The sequence below is a fragment of the Trichoplusia ni genome, chromosome 27, assembly GCF_003590095.1.
Source record: "Trichoplusia ni isolate ovarian cell line Hi5 chromosome 27, tn1, whole genome shotgun sequence".
NCBI classification, from domain to species: Eukaryota; Metazoa; Arthropoda; class Insecta; order Lepidoptera; family Noctuidae; genus Trichoplusia; species Trichoplusia ni.
Genome location: NC_039504.1, coordinates 8,769 through 30,325, shown reverse-complemented (window position 1 = coordinate 30,325; position 21,557 = coordinate 8,769). Strand labels below are relative to the sequence as shown.

Sequence of the window (21,557 nt, the reverse complement as noted above, 5' to 3'; positions counted from 1 at the left end):
GAACTATTATAACAATATATTCTAGGTCAGCTCAATCAGCGCTTTATCGTGTACGTGATTCTTTTATCTAAATAAAAATAATTGTTGATATGATTTTGCGGGATTTGCAAAAGCCAGTGTGTAGCTGGCTGTGGATCACAACAAATCAAAGGTACGTAGGTATATTATTTTTATAAAATAGAAGAGTCAAAATTAATTAAAAAACGATAATAATAATAATTTGGTATTGAATATAGACGGATAAGCGGTGACTGTCGCAAGTAAGATAACTTAAATATTACTTAACAAAGAAATACGCACTCAGGCTATCTGTCTACACTGAACAAAAGAAATGAACTGCTACGCTTACATATACTTTCCCTTTTTTATTATTTTAACGAAGATCTCGTGAGGTGATCGTTACGTTCCCGCCTCTTACGCTATAACTGGAATCGGAAATTTCAAACACCTGTCTGATTCATACACAGAAAGAAATTAAATGTTATTTTGATGCAGGTTACTTAGCATTTGCCACCGAATTTCTTTATTATGTATTCACGTTAAGGTATGAGTATAACAAATTGCGTACCTTTTAACTATTGTACAGTAGGTACATTGTTATATTATACTCATATTTAAACATTTCGATTATTAACCCTTGTTTGTAATCTGCAAACTCATTCTTGCTCATGGGGGTGACAGTACAGTACTTTGAGGACAAGAAAACAAAATGTATGGAAAGTGATGCCATCTATGTGACAGGGCAAGTCAACTAAGGCATAATATTCCCTTAAATATTACTAGATGCCGCTACAGTAACTGCTTTCTTCAAAATGTTATTCTTTTAATAATTTAATAAATATTATTTAATAAAAAGTGAACTAAAAAAAAAACTGAATCGCCTTTTCGGTCTTCAATTAATCTTATACGCAATTTTTATTTTGCTAACGACATGACAGCACTGATATGTTTTGAAAACTTTTCACTCAACGTTCGTTTCTTGTGCCGTGAGTTTACCAAGTTTTATTTTCGACTTATTTGCCTATTATTGACCATCGCGTGTTTTCTGGACCTCGAAACTGCTTCCTACGTATTTACTTGGCTTCTCGTGAACGGATACCGACGAATATATTTATTTCTCTTGACCCTGGCATCGTTAAATGGACTTCGACGTGTGTTTACATTACTTGATTTAAAAATTTGGCTGCGTTTTTTACGGATTACGATGGCGAGATTACCGAAATACTCTCGCACTCATTGCTATTTTGGATGTGAAGAAGGAGGTAAGATGATTATTGATGATAGAATAAGTGATCTTATTGTAGGAACGATCCGATCGAAGTTTGTACTATTATATATCACTATATTTTTAAAACATAAATTTCACAACCTGCAATTTACTCATTCTTTCTAATTTCAGGTACATTACATCATTTTCCAAAGCCAGACTGTCATAAAGAAAGGTTTGAGATCTGGAAACAAGTTTTAGACGATGATATTATAATGAAAGGAGATACATACATCTACAACCAAATAAGACTATAAACATTTTGAGAAATACTACATAGGTAAAGGAACGGTATTAACGAGAAATGGAGTGCCAACCTTTTACACCAGCCTTATCCCATCAGGTAAATAAATATATTTGCATATTATAACATCCAATTTACATGTAAACAAATATGCAATTAACATTTTGGCAGATGTCTATTAAATGTATGAAATAACTGTGAAATCTGCCCCTAAGATGAACCACAGACCAACAAGTGCTGTTTCAATTTTATTTCTGTCACCTAATCATCGCAAATGAAGTGCATTAACTGTCCTGTTGGTCTAGTGGCTAGTGTCTTTTAGTGCTATGCCAGAGGTTTTTGGTTTGATTCCCAATCAGGACAAATATTTGTGTGATGAGCATCATCATTTTGTTCTGTGTCTGGGTGTAAATTATTTCTATATTTAGAAAGTATGTTTATCAGCTGTCTAGTATCCATAACACAAGTTCTGCTTAGCTTGGGACGAGACAACATTGTTTGATAGTTGTGAAATGTTATAATTATGTTAAAATACTTCTAAGTAGTCTTTTGTAGAATTGCACAATTATATTAATAGGTTTTAAAGTACGTGCTTAGTCTTTTCTAACAAGATTATTGCTACTTTCTAGATACCACCAGCTCATCTGCAGTTGCAGAAGTATCAGTTGAACCAGTCGCTTCAGTTTCAATGTTGGAGGATAAGGAAAAGGACATGGAGCAAACATTTGAAGAATGTATGTTGCAACTCATAATGAAAATCAGTTAAATGTTTTGATTATAAGTATTTTTTATCCATATAAATCATACATATATACTTTTTCTTGTGAATACATATATATATTTTGAAATTGATTATATATATATTTTGCATAGGAACATAAATAACCACAAACATTAATGATGTATATATATATTTTTTTGTTTCAGAATGCAACATATTACTAGCTGAGTGTGAAGAAACTGTAGATTTATTGCTGATTTTTGATAAATTATTTGATTCATTTAATGGCCACTCACACCGTGATACAGCAAAAATACTCAAGGGATGTCTTAAAAACAAATCACCACATTTCCCGTTCTGGGCAGAAATTAAACCTGTTTTTAAATCAATAGAATTTGAAAAAATTGTAAAAAGTCAAGATGGGTCTCAAACAGTTAAATATGATGATTTATAAAATCTGATGATTTAGATTCTGATTTTGCAGTTGATTCCTTAATTTCAACAATGAGTCAAATTATTTTTAGTAATTTGATTTTGCATTCGGAAGCGAAGAAATATGTACCCTGGATATATAATAAAAAAAACTAAATCTAATATATTTAAAAATTGTAATTGTATTGTTGATTTACTTCAACAAGAAATTGAACCTAATGCATTTAATTGATGCATGATTGATTATACAAAAAAATCACATGTGATTCATTTATTAAATTACTTAATGAAATATATTTTATGATTGAGACTTGATCGCCCGAAATAATAAACTTAAAAAAATAATAATTGTGTTTTTTATAAATTGCAGATGTGATTTTTCAATTATTCAATGCGATGAACATAAATTGATTTTAACTAATTATATAATTAATTTGTTCATCAACTTAATTGTAAATAGTTGGTGTACGGGTGTAAATAGAATTTTAACAGGAAAAATTGCTGATTTTGATAATAACGATACTTAAATTACAAGCATACAATTTCTATAAAATTCATAAAAAAAGGAAATAATGTGAATGATATTTAAAACCTTATTGTTAATTAAATGATTTGATTGATTTAAATCATGTGATTTTTGATGGGTGGCCATTTCCAACCATCTACTTTATTTACATCGATAAATAAAATAGAAGGTTCTCAATTATACCCTTAATAATTTAAAAATGGTTTCTATTAATGTGAATTAATTGGTGATTGTAATATACCATAAGTGTATTATGAATGTTAGCCAATGAAATTAAACCATATTACGATTTTATTAGAGAATAATTTTTCTACAGAAAATCATATTACTTAGTAAATTATAATAGTAAAAATGTGTCAAAGTAAAAGTGGTTTAATTTCAATACGTTGTAGACGTTAATTAATAAATTGTATAAATTATCCGTATTTATAAATAAAGAAAAATCTTTATATTTTTGTTGTATTCTTTTTTCTCTTTAGTACATTTTATACACGGCAAAAATGCTGTACTATGCGTAACTACCTATAGCAACCTATAGATATTATGTAGATGAGTGCATACATACATATAGCTATAGATCGCTTCACAGACGCTAGCGCCATCTAGTTTACAGGGCAAGTAGTGAAAAAAAGAACTGATCTGTCAGTGTCTCATCTATACCAGTATTATATGTATTATCTATGTTCTTGCTTCAGTCGCGGTTTGGCGACGATTGAGAACGAACGTGCCTTTCATGTGCGTACGTGATTTGTTTTGTTTTGATCGTATTTCGACTACCTTTCTATAAATAAACACGAGTTGACTCGTGACTGTGTTTTGGCAATGTTTTCTCATGTAATCTACGTGATTAATATTACATTTTAGTTTTTACTTTCGTTTGTATTTTGTTTTTATCGAGTGCTTGCATTATTATAATATTTTGTTTTATAGGCGAGAACAATGAAGTGGCAAGGTATTTTATTCGCTTGCTTGTGTCTTTTGACTTACGCTGAATGTAGATGGAAACACGAGAAACATGGATACAGGGACAACGCAAATGAGATGACTACGAAGCCCAACCACAGACCGGATCCCCCTGACCATACAAAGTTGATACCCATGGCAAGATATGTGTTGCACAATGCAGGTAAGATCCGATTCTTTACATCAAAATCAAGTAAATTATATTCAAAATATTTTTTAGCTAGTGGGTAAAAGCAGTTTGCATAACAGTGGTACGAACAAATCTTATGAATTTATTATACAACGTGATTCGGCAATACGCATGCATAATGTAAACAATTGTAGGTACCTACCTATCTATAGTTATATACATACCTGTTAAGGGTATATACTACGTTTAAAAAGTAAACACTTGCGGATCGATGAGCAGATAGGAACCTATAATACGGCTTAGACCGATGACGATTAGATACTTAACGGTAGAGATGGCATAGCCGGGAATCGAACGTCATGTCTGAGTCGTAGGGAGATACTTATAATACAATTATTTCTAGGTTAAAAAAACTGTATGCATGTACAGATTGTAAAGTATTATTCCATAGTTACCTAGGTACTAACATACTATTAAGGAGTGGATGGTAAGATTCAATGCTACATTTTTCTTATACATTGGGAATATACCATTCGATGCCCCACAGTGGGACATTTCGATTACATTTTAGGATGTTAGTATGACGGGTTCTGGACCTGTATAATTTTTCGATGCTAAATTTTAAACTTTGTCCATAGACTGGGCGTCGCTAGCAACAATTTCAATTCTGCCAGCTATCGAAGGATTCCCGTTTTCGAACGTCAAGTCTATTGTGGACGGTTCCATGGCGAACTCGACTGGTGTGCCTTATTTCTATATGTCGCCTTTGGACTTCAGTGCGCGGGATTTAACGGTAAGGACAGATACATATTTGTTTCAAAAGGTTTTATGCAGAATGCGAACTGACTACTAACATGATAAAGGTCTCTCTTACCACCTGTCACCATACGATCGAGTCCAAAAAGACAGTGAGATCTCGTTCCCATTAGGTTTCTTTTTTCTTGACTTCGAAGTTAGCGGTAGTTGAGTTCTTTGCGCAAAACTTGTCTCAAATAATCATAATAATGGAGGACTTGTATTGGGATTGGTTACATTCTTCACTGCTAAGATAGTTTAGCCTAATGAGTGGGGGAAATACACCCCGGGTCCCTTCAACTGCCATTACAGCTCCGAGATTGCCTGCGCATGCTCTGCCTGGCCATAGATGCTTACTTACCTAACCGTATAATTGTTGCAAGTACCTACCTATCAATGAAACAAAACAATCTCATTTGTCGATAAAACAGCATAATCAAAATTGAAACGTATTTAACCTCCTGAGATAAACCCAAAAAAATAATTAATTATAATCTCTTTTTGTTTATTAAACAAGTTGATGTTTTTGAAAGTCATAGTTTTCAATCCGGATCTTTTTTTACGTAAGCAAGTAGGTGTGTCTTTGATTACCTAAATGTCTTTATATTCCTATCTAAGGAAACATTCGTAGCTACTTACTTAACTACTTTTATAAAAAAGTAGTGAATCTAGGAAGAATATTATTGAAGAAGATATTATTATGCAAACTGCTTTTTCCCTATAACCCATTTAAGACCAAATTTAATGAAGGTAAAGTTTAGTACTCTACCTTCATTAGCAAGCCTTATCTTTTTTATTTTAACTTTCATAGAAAAACAGTCGTGCCACAGTCCTCGTTTCTCTGGAAGAGACGCGTTACTGCGAGACCCATCAGATGGACCCTGAGGACCCGCGGTGCACGAGGCTCATGCTCTCAGGGAAGATGAAGAAGGTAATAACCTGCAAGTGGGCTATATTTATTCTGGAGACGTTTTTATAGATCCGAACTTTGGTGAATTGAAAATTGGCTTTAATCAACTTAGTCTAAGCTTAAATAGTCCTCAACTAAGCTCTCTCTTAGATCAACTAGGTACGGCTTCGGATTTTAGATAAATATTCTATTATATCCTTACAAATTTCTCAATGTAAAATATAATTTGAAAGCTAACAACGCTATAACACAGTATCTGGCATGCATTCCACGGTCTCGGTAGGTATTTTTGACGAAATTGGAAGCGTCTACCAGACGAAGCGACAACACCATGATACATATTCTAATTTTAAATCGATGCCAGATTTTAGAATGTTTGTAGCCCCATAATGTTTGTATTTAAATTGTTTTACGAAAGTAACTGGTTAAAAAGAAAGTAATACATTGTGGCCATAGAAATCTAAATAATAAGGTAATTATTTAGATTTCTATGATTGTGGCCGAAGAAAAAACAATAGTAGGGAAGTACTAAGTATTGCTGAATTTGGCAATGATAGGCAACTTAGCAAATTAATAATACCTACTAGCGTGTACCTACCGAAAATGTTTAAGTGTCAGACAGATTAATTTATCAATTAATTATGTTATACTTAATTGATTGTTTGTACCTAATCGCTATCGCAACCAAAATGAGATTAAGACATATATAGATACATATTAAAGTTCATTTAATTTATCTGTATTGCTTTTAGCTAAAGGTGAACACACCGGAGTACAATTTCGCGAAGGCTGCGTTGTTTGAGAGGCATCCTGCTATGGCTGACTTTCCCCCAGGTATGTACTGGACTCATTTTAAGAGGAATATATTTTTAAAAGTAGTTTTCAATTTTGGAATTGAATAGTGGCGGGGATTGTAGGTGCTTAGCATGGGTTTTTAGTCACAGGGGCATTAGTCACCTAGACCTAGAACATTGGGATTAAGACAAATTTTAATATTTGTCCCAAGTTGATATCGAAATAAATTACGACATATACAAGGAGCATTGGCTTGCTTGCCTGTGCCTAGTAGCAGTTTTAATTCTGCTAGTAATTAGTGATATTTTTCCTGTATCTTGGTGTACGCAAGCACTCAATAAAGTTGAATAACCGCAAAAAAAAACAGTCATGACTAATACGACATCATCAAGAGAAAATATTTACTCTATAACAATAAAATGACTTGTTTACTTCATAAGTATACATGTATACTGTAAATGACATCAAGGGGCCTACAGCCACGTCTTAAAAGTCATGGAAGAGAAATAGCGGCATGGCAGAAAGTGGCATCCCTCTGCCAGGCTCCAAATAGTCTGATACAAAAAATAATGATAACGAAACTTAAAATTTCCAGATCACGATTGGTTCGTCGCCAAGTTGAAGATCGCTCTAATCGCAATGGTTGACTGGTACGGCGGTGCTAAATACATCCCTGTGCGCGACTACCTAGCATACAACTACACTGGAACAGAAATGCTACAGTACCACAACAAAAATAATTTGCAGAGAACCGTTCTACCTTAAATACTACTTTTAAGGGAACTTAGACACTAACGTATTCAAAAACGGCTCTACGATAGATGTCTTGTTAATTTTTTTTTTGTCAAGAGGAGTGACAAAGCCAGCTTAACTTTGTATTGACTTTTGCCTTTTGAATAAGTGTGTGAGAGTAAAAAATTAAAATTAATATAGGTGAAACCTAGCATGGTAAGGATATAGGGAACTTAAACTTTTAATGTCAAACCTTTTTAGTCACAAACAAGTTTATTTTTAGTCAGCAAGACTAACGACTACCTTTTAATGAGTTAATAATAAGGATAAATGTTCTACCTGTGATAAAAAGAACAAAATAATTTTATCGACGCATGTTTTATACCAGACATTGTAATTACTATTGCAATAAAAACCAAACAGTAACAGCAAATAGTTTTATTATCATAAATATGTACATTTTATACAAAAAATGCTTCTTTTTGGAATGAGTTTTTAAGATTGTTTGCATATATTAGAACTTTTTACTGGAGTCAACGTAGGTTTAACCTAACAATTTTGGTCTCCAAATAGGAATAGCAAAATTATCAGGTATCGGAATCATTGGCTCGTGTACAAAGATTCCTTAAACCTAATCAATCTCTAAATTAAAAACAATACAAATAGAATAATTGAAATATACAAACAATATCAATACATTTGGGTGTTTGTGGTACCTTCGCAGCTTCGTTGTATCTGAATTCCATAACACAAGTGCTTTAGCAACTTACTTTGGGTTCAGAACAATGTATGTGATGTTGTCCGCATTTATTTATTATTTACATACAAATCCGTGTTATTATATATAAAACATGACAGTTATTGCTTCGTTTCTGTACATTTTAGTTGGTTGTCTGTATTTTTTATGTTAGAAAAGTAGGATACCTATTTAAAATATAATCGTCGTTACTTACACATTAAGTTTTCCCGGTACAATCAAGTTTCCCATTATAGTGTTAATTAGCAAACTTCTTACATTTCCGTGTCAAACAAGGAATATACCTACAACTGTGGATAAGGTCACCATTCAATTCTGTGACAGGAAACAATGTTTAACCCTGAAAACACTTGTTAAAATTCATGTGTTTATTAACTTAAATAAAAATATTTTTTTCATTTTAATTCAAACGTAAACATTTATATTTTATTATTCGTTAGTTGTTTTATCTTGACGAAAGTATGCAAGAGTGGAAGACCTTCACAAAAATATCTTTGCAGATTTAGTTCCTATATCGATTTCCAAAACGCCTTCGTGCTTATTTTAGCAGTAGGTAACAGTAATAGCCGGAATAATATTTTATTTAAAATTCTTTGCGCTTAATAATTCACATCCATAAAACCAAATCATTTATTACTGAGAGCACCATTTGTTTTAAAATATTATTAACTAAAATTACTTAGTCAAATTGACCTCGACGCGTCATAAGTTTATGTGCGATGCACACTTAGCTAACTAGTAACTATATTATGTATTATATGTTTATACAAGGAAGTTATTGTGAATTTCTTTTAGACAAATAACCCTGTTGATTTTCACCTTTTAATTTTGATGGAGGCAGGGATAACGAAACATTAAAGCTATCTGATTCTGATCAACTAACATGCTGAACTCTTTGACGTGATTGACATTGGGGTAGGAAAAATGAGCAATACAATGCAATGGCAACAGTTTGAAAGATTTTGATGAGCTTACAATGACCGCGATGTTTAATAACTATATCAAACGGCTTCATGTATTTGCTACTGGAACAATGAAAGTATTAGAATATCGTAATATTATTTCATCTGTAGTTGAAAGAGTTACAGTCGTAAAAAACAGAACTATTTCGAAATCTAAGACAGTTCAACTCAAACACATGAAATTGGCACGAACACATTATTGTCTGTCCCCTGAAAAATTATGTCTAAACAATACATGACCTTAATCCCTAGAAATAAATACGAATACACTAAACCCGGTTTCTAAAAGGCCCTCTTTCAATATGGGGACTAATTTAGTATCTTATTGTGATTGGTTTGCCAAAATTTCGGTTAACAATCACAGGACTTGACTTGCCACTCACATCTAAGTATTAAGAGAAAGTAATGAGCCGTGTGTCAAAACGCCACTTAGCAAAGCGCCGTCCTTGCATACGGCTGTAAGACTTATTCAATGTTGACCGGACTTTTTAGAATCCAGGTGTTTCTAAAAGTTACACTAACTAGAGAAGTTGGACTTTCCCGTGACAATGCACGCAGGACGCTATTGGTCGAACTGTGTTGCCGCTGTTGCTGTACGCGTGGTGGACTAACGCGTTCACTGGCTCTTCATTCACTTTCTTCACTTCAAGGGGCATCGCCATTATCTGTTGAAAGATTTAACGGTAAGATATAATTGAAAAAGTATTTGATTTCTCAAGGTATCCGCAATTTCATGGAAAGTCTGGACAAAATATGCGGCAATTCTGGGAGTCGAACAGCGCGCTAACTAAACGCATAAAGCGGTGTTACTTGTGCACAACAAAATAAACTAAATTGAAATAGCTCAATTATTTCGTGACACAGAGAGATAGACACGTCGAACTTATAACATCCCTTTTTGAAGGGGGTAAAAATTAAACAAATTTAATTTCCTATTAGTTTCACACTTTTTAACGACATGAATAAAGGTACACTTACGTTTTCAGCATTTTTCTCTCCTTCAGTGATAGTCGGTAAACTATTCAAATGACTGATATCCTGTTTTTCTACTGAACTGCTAATATTTTCAGAGAGTTTCAAATTAACGGACGCCATATCAATTATATTTGTAGAATGTGGGGCAGTTGCATTGAAATGTAGATTTCCTATTGGACGGTTGTATATCTTGCTGTTGCCAACATACTCGGAAATGGCGATATTTTCAAGCCACTTTTCGTGTAGACTGTACAAGTTTTTGTAGGTACATAACATCATGTCTCTAGCTCTGCACCTCTCGTCAAGTAGTTGTTTAATTGCTTGTTGCAAATTGTCAGTCTTTTCATTGAACAATTTCTTACATTGTGCAAGCTCTTCTACCATCAAGCTAAAATAAGAATTGATACATAAATATATATTCCAAAGTCACATGAATATCCTATATAGTCTTTAATATACACTGCTTTTGACATACAATATAATAAATCTAGCTGCAAGTATTGAAATAAAATGAAGTCATTATGACTCAACAACTAACATGTTTACAAACTAGCCTTTGTTTAACACTACTCACCAAGCAAAACACATAATAATTATATTAAAAAACATTTTAAATCATTGCTCAACTACATATTAAGTGTTCTATCAGCATCACAATATTTAGAGCTCATTTTCGGAATTCCATAATAGAATTCTTAGAATTCTCGTAGGGCAACTTACCTGCTAGCCAGAAACTTGCTTCTCCAAACTTCACACTGACCAGCCAACCATTCTGTTTGTTCCTAAAGAAATAAAGTTTTAGATCACAAAACAGCTTATGCAAAATGAACACCATTACAACCACAGTAGTTTTTAATTCAAAAACAGCACTAAGTTGATTTTCCGTTAAATAGAACTAAAATCTCCACAAACACTAATGCAAATTCTATTTATCTCAACTCTTAAGATTATTCTCTTTAGTTTTGAATGACAATATTGACAAAATGCAAGTTATCTTGTACAACAGAACTGCTTACTTTGAAGTACATTTCTTCTAAAGTTGTCTAAGACAAATTGAGGTAATCTTTTTAACAGTAAATTAAATTAAATCTTATAATTAGTATACCTGATGTGTAGACAAGTGTTGTGCAGAACTCAGTAAAGCGTTTGCCAAGTGCTTTTTATCATCATTCAGAGATTGTACTTGTATCTCAAGGTCCTCACCCATAGACGCCACCAACATTGTTTTTAATTCTTTATTGACCTGTAGATAACTTTGTTAGTATAAATACTATTTGTGATGTTACTTAATATCATAGAGTGACTGTCTTAAATTATTTGATAGGTTGAAGTACTAGATATCAATGTTACTTAAAACAGTAATATTAATAACCAGTAGAATCTCCACTGAATTAATATATTATAAACTTACTAGATCTTATACCATATAAATAATGGTACTATAAGGCTGTATATAATATTGAATTTATGGAATTCAATTTTAGAGTTAAATGTTAAAAACATTTTCAACAGCAGCATATATCATTCTTAAATTCAAATTTCATATACTTAAAAAATAAAAATAAAAAAAAACCAAACCTGAACTTGTTGTTTCAGTTGTTCTTTAAGAGATTCATTTTCATGTGTTAAGTTATCAATTTTCTTTTGCATCTCAAGTTTCTCTGCACAGGTGTCAGCACTAGATCCAGACTTATCACTAGTTGAGTTTAACTTAGGCCTAGGTTTGAATTCATTCAAGTCAGTGTTCATCTGAGACATTTGAGTGATTAAAGTGTTAATATCCATGTTGTTCCTTGACTTTTTTAACCCTTTCGCCACAAGTTGGGGCGTCATAGGCTTTACAGCAGCTGGGTATGGTTCATAAGGCACAAACTTGGCTGTCTTCATGTTTATTGACTTCTTTTTATCAGATTTTAGAGTATTAGTGGGAAATACTTGGACCAATCGAACAGGCAATACACTGTCCTTTCTATTGGAAGTAACTGTAGTCTTCGAATCGACGTTACTTCCCCCTTCTGACGTACTTTCGTTCGACTCCATTCCATCACCCGCCGTCCTCGTTTTACTCATTATTTCTAAAATAAATTAGTTAATCACATAATTAAAATATTCATATCAAGATAATAGATACGTAATCAATTATTTAGGTGTACACGAATACAGTTGCAGGTGAGAAATAAGATTACGAAAGAAAATGCATACTTGGATTAAAAGTGTAGTATTTATCCATTATCTACGACACAGAAAGTCAGGAAAATCAGATCATACGATTATGTACAAATATTATGGCATCTACCAAGTTGAATTCCTTTCCCTTTATGTTTTGCTTGATGTTTTGAGATTGAGATAGAGACACGGTTGATCTATTTATTTCTGTCAAAGTCAGATGTCGAATGAAATGTCAAAACATTGAGGGTTCAAAACAACACGCACATCATTTTAGTCGATTATGGTATAAACTAAAAGGCAGTGCGTATCGTGTTGATCACACGAATTCAACATGCGTGTAAATTGTATAGTTTGTGGAATGGGTAAAGAAAATAAGTAAACTTTTAATATTCCTTTTTATTATATAAAATATAAATTATTCATATAAAATTCAATTTTGTAATTAATTTCGTTAACATTAAAAAATTAATAGAGATGAACTAAAGTACAGCAAAAAAGCTAATTGTAACTTAAAATTAAAGCTCACCTTATTTTTTGTTTCTTACATTTTTACAGATATATTGTGTCTATTACATATTTCGAGTCACTTGCTTGATTCTTTTTCATTGTGGTCTCTAACGAGAGATCAGATATAACTTCTTACAAGGGGTTTAAAATGTATAAATCTTATGATTCGCTTCTTTAAGATCCATTATATGTGAGGGAGGTGCAATAAAAAACGATATAGACAACAAACATTGTAAAATCAATCATTTATTGCAAATAAATTAAAATACCTACAGATACATGAACCACAACACTTTAAGGCTTGAGAGTAGCTTCTAATTCCCCACCCGCTTGCAATTCCTTGACTATATCCAACCCTCCAATGAGTTCACCTTTTACATAGAGCTGGGGGTATGTAGGCCAATCTGAATATTCTTTGAGTCCTTGGCGGACTTCTTCATCAGTCAAAATATCAAATGTCTCATATTGCACTCTGAAAATTAAAATGATTCGTTTTCATTCATGTGTTTTGAACTATTGAATTTATATAACAATGAGCTGAAGTTATTGTATTTTAATAATGTGCTTATTCATGTCTGAGAGGTTTATGTTTAAATATGCATGGGAAATATTTTTTGTTTTAACAATTTCTTGTTACTTATGAGTTATGGCATAGAAGTCACAGTAAGACATGCATGAATGCATGCAATATTAATAATACTTCAGATTTTAAAGAAGGCAATTCAGCAGTAGAAACAAAATCTTACCCCGTTCCATTAAGAATTTGAATGATAGTTTTACTAAATCCACATCTAGGTTGATCTCTGTTGCCCTTCATGAACAGCATTACATTGTGTCTGTTAATCAGTGCCTTCAGTCTATCCTCAAGTTTGAGTGGTGCTGCATCCCCTAGCGCCGTCTTACTTGTACTATGAGCCTTAACTTTGGAAGATATTTGAGCTGCGTCTGCACCATCTACTCTGTCAACTAGCTTACCATTCTTGAATAATATAACTGTTGGGACAGAGTCGACCTGGAAATTAACAAATATATAAGACATATTGTTTCATTAAATATGAGTTTCAGATTCTGCCAAATCATGCTTCCTTGGAATTTTATTTGGGAGAAATACAGAAACAGCTAAGTAAACTTCATTAACATACTAATTAACAATAAATACATGAAACACGCTAAGGTGTTGAAATGTTGTAACATATAATAATTATTTCAATGCTCTCAGGTAAATCATAATACTGTATTTTACCCTGACTGGGACAGAATTAGTATACATAGATTAAAGATTTGGAAAGGCACTTTTTTTTCGATTATTATTGTGCCTGTACACTTTTCTTGTTAACCCACCTTCAAAGTAATAATAAAAATTAAATAAAGCAGGCATTTAATGTATTTAAACTGGTACCTTAAACTGCAATGAGATTTCAGACAATTTTTCAGCATCACACAGGGCTATCTTGGTGCCACTGGCCACCACATCCGGTAGCTTGGCTAATTCTTGTAAAACTTCTGTTACTTGCTTACATTGCTCGGCCCAATCCGCGGAGAAATGAACTACTGTTAGCACAGGTGTCCTGCAAATATACCGTTCCTAATTTAAAGTTAGGTAATGACATGTATGTTCTTAAGGAAATATAGTGGGACTTGTTTGTTGACGTGTTTGTACAAATGTACAATTAGGTCAGTATGGCTTATCACATTAATGGATTTATATATGCATTGAAGATATTTTGTTTTTAACATGATAAATAAAATGATAAACTATAGGTATTATGGTCTTATAAAATTATAAGGTAGTCAAAAATGTATGAGGGCTATTAACGTAATCTTTGGTGACCTTAAGAAAAAATGAAGTAATAAATCATATTATTGAATCCTTCAATTTGAATAAATTAAGGAAATTCATGTTTGCTTCAGAGTTAGATAATTGTTTTAGTATAAGCGTGTAATTAACTTTTGAAATCAAATTACGCTCAGGCAGAAATTAAAAACCAATTTAATTACAAAACAATTATTCCTTACAACATGATTTTACCGATTTCTAAGAGGTCACAGAATTTATTGAATTTACACAGGTTGTATGATATTTACTACCTACGTAACTTATTCTATAGTACCTCTATTATATTGTTAATAATACAACAAATATCTAACGATTGATTACCTGATAAAATTTTGAAAATTTTCAATTGTGTCCAAAGTTACGACCGACATGACGAAGTTGAAATTAGGTTAAGTTTCACACAAAATCACAAAAAAATGAAATCTTTCGAATGTGAACTAAAGCCGCTTAATCATTAAATACCACACGTACGCTTTCACGGAGCACAACTTTATTAACTGGCTAACTAAACAGAAACACAAATTCCAAAATAATCTAGAAAGCCGCTGTCTGACTTAAGTCCTTATCTGTAGTGATGTCTGTGTGCGCACTGTTACTAACTCATAATGCATGTTACAGACAGCAGAAGATCGACTACGAATAAAAGTACTTTCATTTTTTTTATTTTTCAGTTGGATTTGTATTTTTTTCAGTATTATCCATTTTTGAGCCAGCCCAAAAAGAGGGGAGTTATAATTGTCTGTCAGTCTGTGGCATTCCAGCTTCGAAACGGATTGAGCGATTTCGATTTAGTTTGTTTTACATAGAAGAATTATGTGCTACAGTATTAGTATTTTTAGACTTATATGATACAAATCGGTGAGGCCGCTTTAACGTTGTGAGGGGTGAAAATAACCTATCTGATTAATTACTCGAGGCAGGAGGCTCTATTAATGCTTTGATTGTTGCAGACATTTTATGGTGGAGTCGGAGTAGAGATTTCATGTAGGAGTCTAAATTTGTACTTGATCAATGATTTCTCGAATATGATTATTTTATTTCGCGAGATTTTTTTTACTTTAGTTTTGAATTCTAGTCGATTACACTTTGCTTCCTTATTTAGAGTTTTGACATTAGCCTCCTGCCATCGACGGTCGACCAAAGGTTTGAGGTTACTTCGTACAAAATAAGCGATATAATCTCAAATTTATTTAAAGTGCTCTTTATTTCAAAAACACTACCTGTTAAATATAATTTTTGCAAACCATGGCTACCGTATCCACTGCCCCAGCACCTGGAATGCATCAAATTGACTTATCCAAGCTCAATTTGCAGCAGTTGGCTCAACTGAAACAACGACTGGATCAAGTTAGTAACGAAACACTTTTAATGTTTTATATTATTTATTGTGTTATCTTCAGAATGTCTTCACATACTAAACGCATCGTAACGCATCCGATTGAATATTCAATTCTTGACGCTTTGTATGAAAAATCAAATCGAATATTTAATTCACTTTGTCAAGTACGATAATTAATTTACGCTTTTTAGGAAATGACTGTATTTCAAGATTCTTTACACACGCTCAAGATAGCACATGGAAAGTTTATGGAGTCTGGAGAATGTGTTGAGAAAATTACCCCGGATACTAAAGGAAAAACCATATTGGTGCCCCTGACGGGTTCAATGTATGTTCCTGGATCCATATCTGACACAGACAATGTGATGATTGACATAGGGACTGGATACTATGCTCAAAAGGTAATAACGAATTAAGCTCTGAAGCTTGATTTCCCAATGATTTGCAAGTTAGTAGAAAACAAAAATCAAAATCAAAAGTTTCCAGTAGGCTGTTTATTATAATAAAATCATTATTAAAAAAAGTCATACATCTTGTTTAGTTTATAATTTTTTTTTTTTTTTTTTCAGGACATAGAGGGTGCTAAGGACTACTTCAAGAGGAAAGTAGCATTTGTAAGCGAACAAATGGAGAAAATAAAAACATTAGGCTCTGAAAAGTCGAAAGTTCACAAAGCTATCTGCATGATGATAGAAATGAAGTTCCAGGCTCAGATGCAGGCAGGGAAACCCAACGCCTCATAACAATAAATACTTCCTAAGGAATATTTGCTTTAACATTTGAGTAGCCTTTATACAAGGATCTGTTGAAGTATACATTGGAATCTTGATATAGTACTATGCAACCCAAATATGTGGAAATCAGAGATTTTGCTATATTTTGATGCAAACTTCTTCTAGGATAAATTTATAACAGTGTTTCCACATAAAAAAATAGTCATAGGCTAAGTATATGCAGTTGCTTGTAAACTGTAAGGTTTGACAAGATTCTAATGTTCTTATTTCAAATATATTAATGTTGCAATAATGTGCATTTCTGTTTTGAATTATTGATATTTATAAAGTGTATAACCTCGTTTTGTTAAATGATCACAACCTTGTTAACCTCTCTATTGTCCTGGATCTAGTTTGATAATAAATTAATATCAGTATTTCTTCTTTATTTCAGTCTAGAAGTTATTATTTATTTAAAATCCCCGTACTGAAATATCTCTTGACTAGTCTGTTGTTAGGACTTGTGTATCTGTGCTTAGATAATCTATCATTTAACTTAAACCTACTTATATTGAACCTTTAGCAAATGGAAATATCATGTTTTTCCTTTAAATTTCGCTAAGTTCGAATGTTAACTGATTTTAAGTTTTTTTTTTAATAGTCAGTGTGGCCACAGATTAAATACACAAGCTTTTTATGCAGGCAGGCCTGCATTTTTGTATGCAGGTATTGAATCCGGATCTCGTAGATTATGATAGGCAGTACCTAGAGGGTGTACAAATAGATTGGATTTTTCAAGGAAAAGGAGTAGAGTGAAAGCACAAAACATGTGACACCAAATGATTAATTTTTTTAATAGGCCAAAATGATAGAGCTGATGTTATCTACAATAATAATGACTTATAATAAACTATCTTAGAATGTATCTACAGTATGTCTTATAGTCACAAAACAATATCAACTAAATAAGGCAACGACTATTCCTTAAGTTCGTAAACAATTTCTATTATTAAGTGTCGTAAAATGAATTTTTATTTTTATATCTCTTATCATGAACACGTGAAAGGATACAAGATAAACTTTAAATACTTTGTAATTTACATTCATACCAGATTTATTACAAATTATACATATGTTTATAACAACAGTATTTATTGGTAATGCGCGAGTTTAGCAAACGATGATGTAGATCGAAATGTGTTTATTTTTTCATTCACGATAGTTTTAATCATGTTATTTATTTCTCACATAACTTTTCTTGGAACTGGCTATTCTTTATTATATTTGAAAACAATTTCATTATCTAAGTTATTTTTTCGTACGCATCAGAGTAGGTAAAAACATTATTTTTATATCTATTACAAATAAGAGACAAGTATTTATTTACAATTTATTACATTATCCTTAAGTCACTATAATATAACGAACTTAAATTGGATTAGGATTAGCCATGGATAGCAATCTTATACATCCTCGCCTTGGGCGAACACTCGAGTGTCAACACCGTAACCCTTATTAGCTATATTGAAACGTTTCATACACAGTATCATATCAGTAAGCTTACACGAACAGATCACTCGCCTGCTCGGCGAGGTCCTTATCTCAAATGGTGTAGTATTCTGGTGCGAAGTCGTTAGCGAGGTTGCTGAGGAAGTGGAAGTCTGAGGAGGAGTTGGAGTTGTCGCCGGGCGGCGCGGCATGCGTGGCCTCGTAGAACTGTTGGAAGGACCCGTAGCCGTCGCCGCAGTCCGCGCCGGCGTACGCCTCGCCCGCCGCCCCGCCCGCTGCTGCTGCGCCCGCCGCGCCCGCTGCAGCCCCGCTTGCTCCGTACGCTGCCTGCTGCGAGTAAGCAGTGCCGTCGTAGTAATTCTTCGTGTAGTCTGTCGCGTGAGCATTCTTTTGCCCTTCACCAGCGTAGTAATTGTGTCCATGGTCATGCTGAGTCCCTTCGTGATAGTGATACCCGTAATGGCTGTTCGCATACCCCATGTGCTCGCTGCTGTAACCTTGTGTTTGATCGTAGCCTGGGTGCCCATAAGCTACCTGATCCTTTCCATAAGCGGGATAACCGTAATTTTGATACATTTCATGCGGATATGCCTGTCTTGATCCTACGCCATTAGTGGGCCGTGTGGAAGGAGAGCCTTCCTGCCTTGTATGGTGTTGGTTTCGAACATACCCGTGTTGTTCAGCGGATTGAATTGCTGCTCCGTAAGCCTCATAATTTCTGTTACCCTGAGGGTATTGAGTGAGCTTTCCAATAAACTGTTTGGAATCCATGCGGAAGTCCGGGTGAGGCACGAATTGTCCAGGGGGTGCATTACCTCTAATCACGTACGGAGGCATTGCGTTGGGTACAGCTTGCGGGTGCGGGGGTCCCGGTGGAGCATTTGGAGGAGAAGGCCGAGGATAATGGCCTAGTGGACTCTGGTGCATACTAGATGGCGTTCCTGGTGTTGACGAAGGAGTCAAATTAACCGACGAGAATTTACCACCGTCTGCTAGACCAGGCACAGGGCCAAGGCCATCTTTAGATGAAGACGGGGATACCTTACAAGTTGCATCGAGTGAGGGTGACCTCTTCCTAGATTCCTGTTTAATCCTCTTAGTTAAATTTCTAGGGGCAGCGCTCATTGCCGTGACTGGGGGATGCCCGTCACGTGAATCGTCTTCAGCAAGTTTGTCTAGTGAAGAAGATGAGGCTACACTGGAAGCTCCATCACTTGCGAAACTGTTGTTATTTGTAGCACTGGGCGTATTGTTGTTCCGAGTGCGGGATGCAAGCTCCGGTAAGTCCTCAGCCGGAGAGCATAGTGCGCCAGGAGGCAGTTCGCAACCTTGACAACTCTTTTTGCCGGAGAGCGGTCCGTCGTCGTCCAAAAATTTGTCGAGGCCTGTCTTCGAACTTTTGCCTCCTTCTGATGTCGTTGAATCCTTATCATCGCCATCTTCGGTTTTACTGAGAGTTTGTCTCTTGTGCTTCATCCTTCTGTTTTGGAACCAAACCTTTACCTGTAACAAGAATTAAATCAATTAGGAAAAATATGCACACATTTATGTGTTTTAATCTTTGGTGGGAATTTTATAAATTCTAATTAAAAAAGAAACGACTCTCGAACTAAGGAATTGGATCGGTTTCAAATCTCACCTGTCTCTCAGTAAGGTCTAAGGAAGCAGCAATTTCAATTCTTCGCGGCCGACATAGGTACTTATTGAAGTGAAACTCTTTCTCTAGTTCCAACAGTTGCGTGTTTGTATAAGCGGTGCGTAGTCTTCGTGGCAGTCCATTTTCTGCAATTAAAATAATTAAAGTTATTAAATAATTATTAGAAGGTTTAGTTTTCAAACACTTCCATTAACATTTCTGTTCAAGCCGTGTCCCATAAAATATGAACAGCGTGTTTCAACCTAATGTTATAGATTGGTATTCCTGGAAGCTTTCAATATCGTGGTAGCGAGGCGGGCTCGTTGGTAGGTACGCTTTCCTTTAATGTAATAACTTGATCGCATGTCAGAGCACCGCCCTTGACGCCATTGTGTCGAAACGGTGTTCTTTTTATTTTACCACAAAATACGAATTGGAATTCGAAATTCAAATTACAAAAGGGCGGCGAATAATGGGGCGATCGCGTTCGCGTGATGGCTCGGCCGCGGGGCTCGCGATGTCATCGAAGCGCAGCTAGTGACTCTTATGTAACATACAATAAGGGTTACTACGTTGACTTGGTTTTGTTGATATGGTGGGGTTCATTTTTGATTGACGTGTTCGTCAGCTCTCGCTTTTGCTATTGGACAAGGGCAGCTGTCAATCAAACGGTAACACGGCCTCTGGTTGTGCTTGGCTGCACCGAGGTAAATGTTGCTTTTAGTTGTTGGATCGAACCCCTAATTCAGTAGAAAATATTATGTACATGCTATTTCATTAATATTTTATTGTTCTCCAGTTCGGAAACTTGTGCGACTGTAATTAATGCGACTAATGTACACAAGTTTGTATGGTTGGACAACGTTGGGGACCTGCAAAATTATCGGTTTAGTGAAGCTGAAACTCGATAGCCCATGGTCACCCAACATTTCTGTATTGCTTTAGCATCCGTATAAGTGTGTGTTCAATGAAGATAGCTACATAGTTTATACTGGTATTGCAACTCCCAATGATATTAGAATATCATTGGCAACTCCTTTAAAAAATCCAGTTCTTAGTCATAATGGTCGCAAAACGCAAATCGAAATACAGAAAATCCCTGACTTGTGTGCCCGAATCTCCACATCTACCTCATCCAGGATGAATGTGCAAAAGATGCAAGTTGGTAAGTTTTTGTGCGGCGGTAGATAATATAATAGGCACGATTATGCGAGCTCGAGTCTTCGTATAATGTTCGCATTATCTCGTGTACACACTTCCGAACCACTGAACAACCATTTTTGATGTGGTCTTCCCCTACACGCCATTCGAAGTAAGCTTCATGAATATTTCCTGAATTCGAGACGTGTTAGTTATGATTTATGATTGATGGAGTTTGCCAATCTAATTATGAATAGATTGTCGTAGAAATATCAAGGAAGTCCCTTTGTTTGCAAATCTGTCAGCAGTGTTGTGTAAAAATTAAGAAATGAGGAAGACGTTGCTGCGGATGCTACTAATATTCAACATGTACGTATCGCGAATTTGAATAAAAATCAGAAGCGGTAATCTGTCATGTCTGCATAAACTATTTTGATGTATTTAATTTAACGTCGGCAGGCATCTACCGCCCATGCGTATCTGCCTAGCGGGGCAATC

General features: G+C 34.4%; 5 protein-coding genes across 9 annotated transcripts; 2 read left to right on the top strand and 3 right to left on the bottom strand.

Annotated features, from left to right (window-relative positions):
• Positions 1-51: 51 nt before the first annotated feature.
• On the top strand, positions 52-7,943 carry LOC113505768 (protein CREG1). Of its 5 annotated transcripts, none has more exons than XM_026888576.1 (6): positions 52-151; positions 4,121-4,316; positions 4,922-5,076; positions 5,890-6,009; positions 6,741-6,822; positions 7,379-7,943. In XM_026888576.1, the coding sequence occupies exons 2-6, from the start codon at positions 4,130-4,132 to the stop codon at positions 7,546-7,548; spliced, it is 714 nt and encodes a 237-aa protein (XP_026744377.1). In that variant the 5' UTR covers positions 52-151; positions 4,121-4,129; the 3' UTR covers positions 7,549-7,943. The 5 variants fall into 5 exon arrangements, with proteins under 5 accessions (XP_026744377.1, XP_026744379.1, XP_026744378.1 ...); XM_026888578.1 differs by lacking the exon at positions 52-151 and adding an exon at positions 463-544; XM_026888577.1 differs by lacking the exon at positions 52-151 and adding an exon at positions 3,886-3,925.
• Positions 7,944-8,720: 777 nt separating this feature from the next.
• On the bottom strand, positions 8,721-12,598 carry LOC113505765 (golgin-45). The gene is made up of 6 exons (XM_026888571.1): positions 12,412-12,598; positions 11,788-12,284; positions 11,315-11,452; positions 10,930-10,991; positions 10,213-10,597; positions 8,721-9,899 (listed from the first exon to the last, which is right to left on the bottom strand). Exons 1-6 carry the CDS (start codon positions 12,437-12,439, stop codon positions 9,756-9,758), a joined length of 1,254 nt encoding a protein of 417 aa, XP_026744372.1. The 5' UTR covers positions 12,440-12,598; the 3' UTR covers positions 8,721-9,755.
• A 504-nt stretch (positions 12,599-13,102) lies between these two features.
• LOC113505840 (glutaredoxin-3) lies at positions 13,103-15,300 on the bottom strand. Its single transcript, XM_026888676.1, has 4 exons — positions 15,044-15,300; positions 14,285-14,453; positions 13,632-13,897; positions 13,103-13,357 (listed from the first exon to the last, which is right to left on the bottom strand). The coding sequence occupies exons 1-4, from the start codon at positions 15,091-15,093 to the stop codon at positions 13,180-13,182; spliced, it is 663 nt and encodes a 220-aa protein (XP_026744477.1). The 5' UTR covers positions 15,094-15,300; the 3' UTR covers positions 13,103-13,179.
• A 529-nt stretch (positions 15,301-15,829) lies between these two features.
• On the top strand, positions 15,830-17,211 carry LOC113505841 (prefoldin subunit 5-like). The gene is made up of 3 exons (XM_026888677.1): positions 15,830-16,069; positions 16,253-16,462; positions 16,631-17,211. The coding sequence occupies exons 1-3, from the start codon at positions 15,968-15,970 to the stop codon at positions 16,802-16,804; spliced, it is 486 nt and encodes a 161-aa protein (XP_026744478.1). The 5' UTR covers positions 15,830-15,967; the 3' UTR covers positions 16,805-17,211.
• Positions 17,212-17,298: 87 nt separating this feature from the next.
• On the bottom strand, positions 17,299-20,123 carry LOC113505887 (homeotic protein proboscipedia-like; the record flags this gene model as incomplete). The annotated part of the gene is made up of 2 exons (XM_026888745.1): positions 17,299-19,786; positions 19,923-20,123. Coding segments are annotated over 2 exons (1,611 nt in total), but the record flags the coding sequence as incomplete, so codon positions are not given.
• Positions 20,124-21,557: the final 1,434 nt, after the last annotated feature.

What these genes read in the sequence shown, in the direction of transcription:
- LOC113505768 (XM_026888574.1), top strand. An exon ending in TCTCAGGGAAGATGAAGAAG is followed by an intron (nt 6,010 to 6,740) that starts GTAATAACCTGC and finishes TATTGCTTTTAG; the next exon opens with CTAAAGGTGAACACACCGGA. An exon ending in TATGGCTGACTTTCCCCCAG is followed by an intron (nt 6,823 to 7,378) that starts GTATGTACTGGA and finishes TAAAATTTCCAG; the next exon opens with ATCACGATTGGTTCGTCGCC.
- LOC113505765 (XM_026888571.1), bottom strand. Translation starts at nt 12,439, where the DNA reads ATGGATAAATACTACACTTTTAATCCAA. An exon ending in ATACTACACTTTTAATCCAA is followed by an intron (nt 12,285 to 12,411) that starts GTATGCATTTTC and finishes AATTTATTTTAG; the next exon opens with AAATAATGAGTAAAACGAGG. An exon ending in AGCAAGTTTCTGGCTAGCAG is followed by an intron (nt 10,598 to 10,929) that starts GTAAGTTGCCCT and finishes TTCTTATTTTAG; the next exon opens with CTTGATGGTAGAAGAGCTTG.
- LOC113505840 (XM_026888676.1), bottom strand. Translation starts at nt 15,093, where the DNA reads ATGTCGGTCGTAACTTTGGACACAATTGAAAATTTTCAAAATTTTATC. An exon ending in AAATCTCATTGCAGTTTAAG is followed by an intron (nt 13,898 to 14,284) that starts GTACCAGTTTAA and finishes GTTAATTTCCAG; the next exon opens with GTCGACTCTGTCCCAACAGT. An exon ending in CAAATTCTTAATGGAACGGG is followed by an intron (nt 13,358 to 13,631) that starts GTAAGATTTTGT and finishes TTTAATTTTCAG; the next exon opens with AGTGCAATATGAGACATTTG.
- LOC113505841 (XM_026888677.1), top strand. Translation starts at nt 15,968, where the DNA reads ATGGCTACCGTATCCACTGCCCCAGCACCTGGAATGCATCAAATTGAC. An exon ending in TGAAACAACGACTGGATCAA is followed by an intron (nt 16,070 to 16,252) that starts GTTAGTAACGAA and finishes TACGCTTTTTAG; the next exon opens with GAAATGACTGTATTTCAAGA. An exon ending in CTGGATACTATGCTCAAAAG is followed by an intron (nt 16,463 to 16,630) that starts GTAATAACGAAT and finishes TTTTTTTTTCAG; the next exon opens with GACATAGAGGGTGCTAAGGA.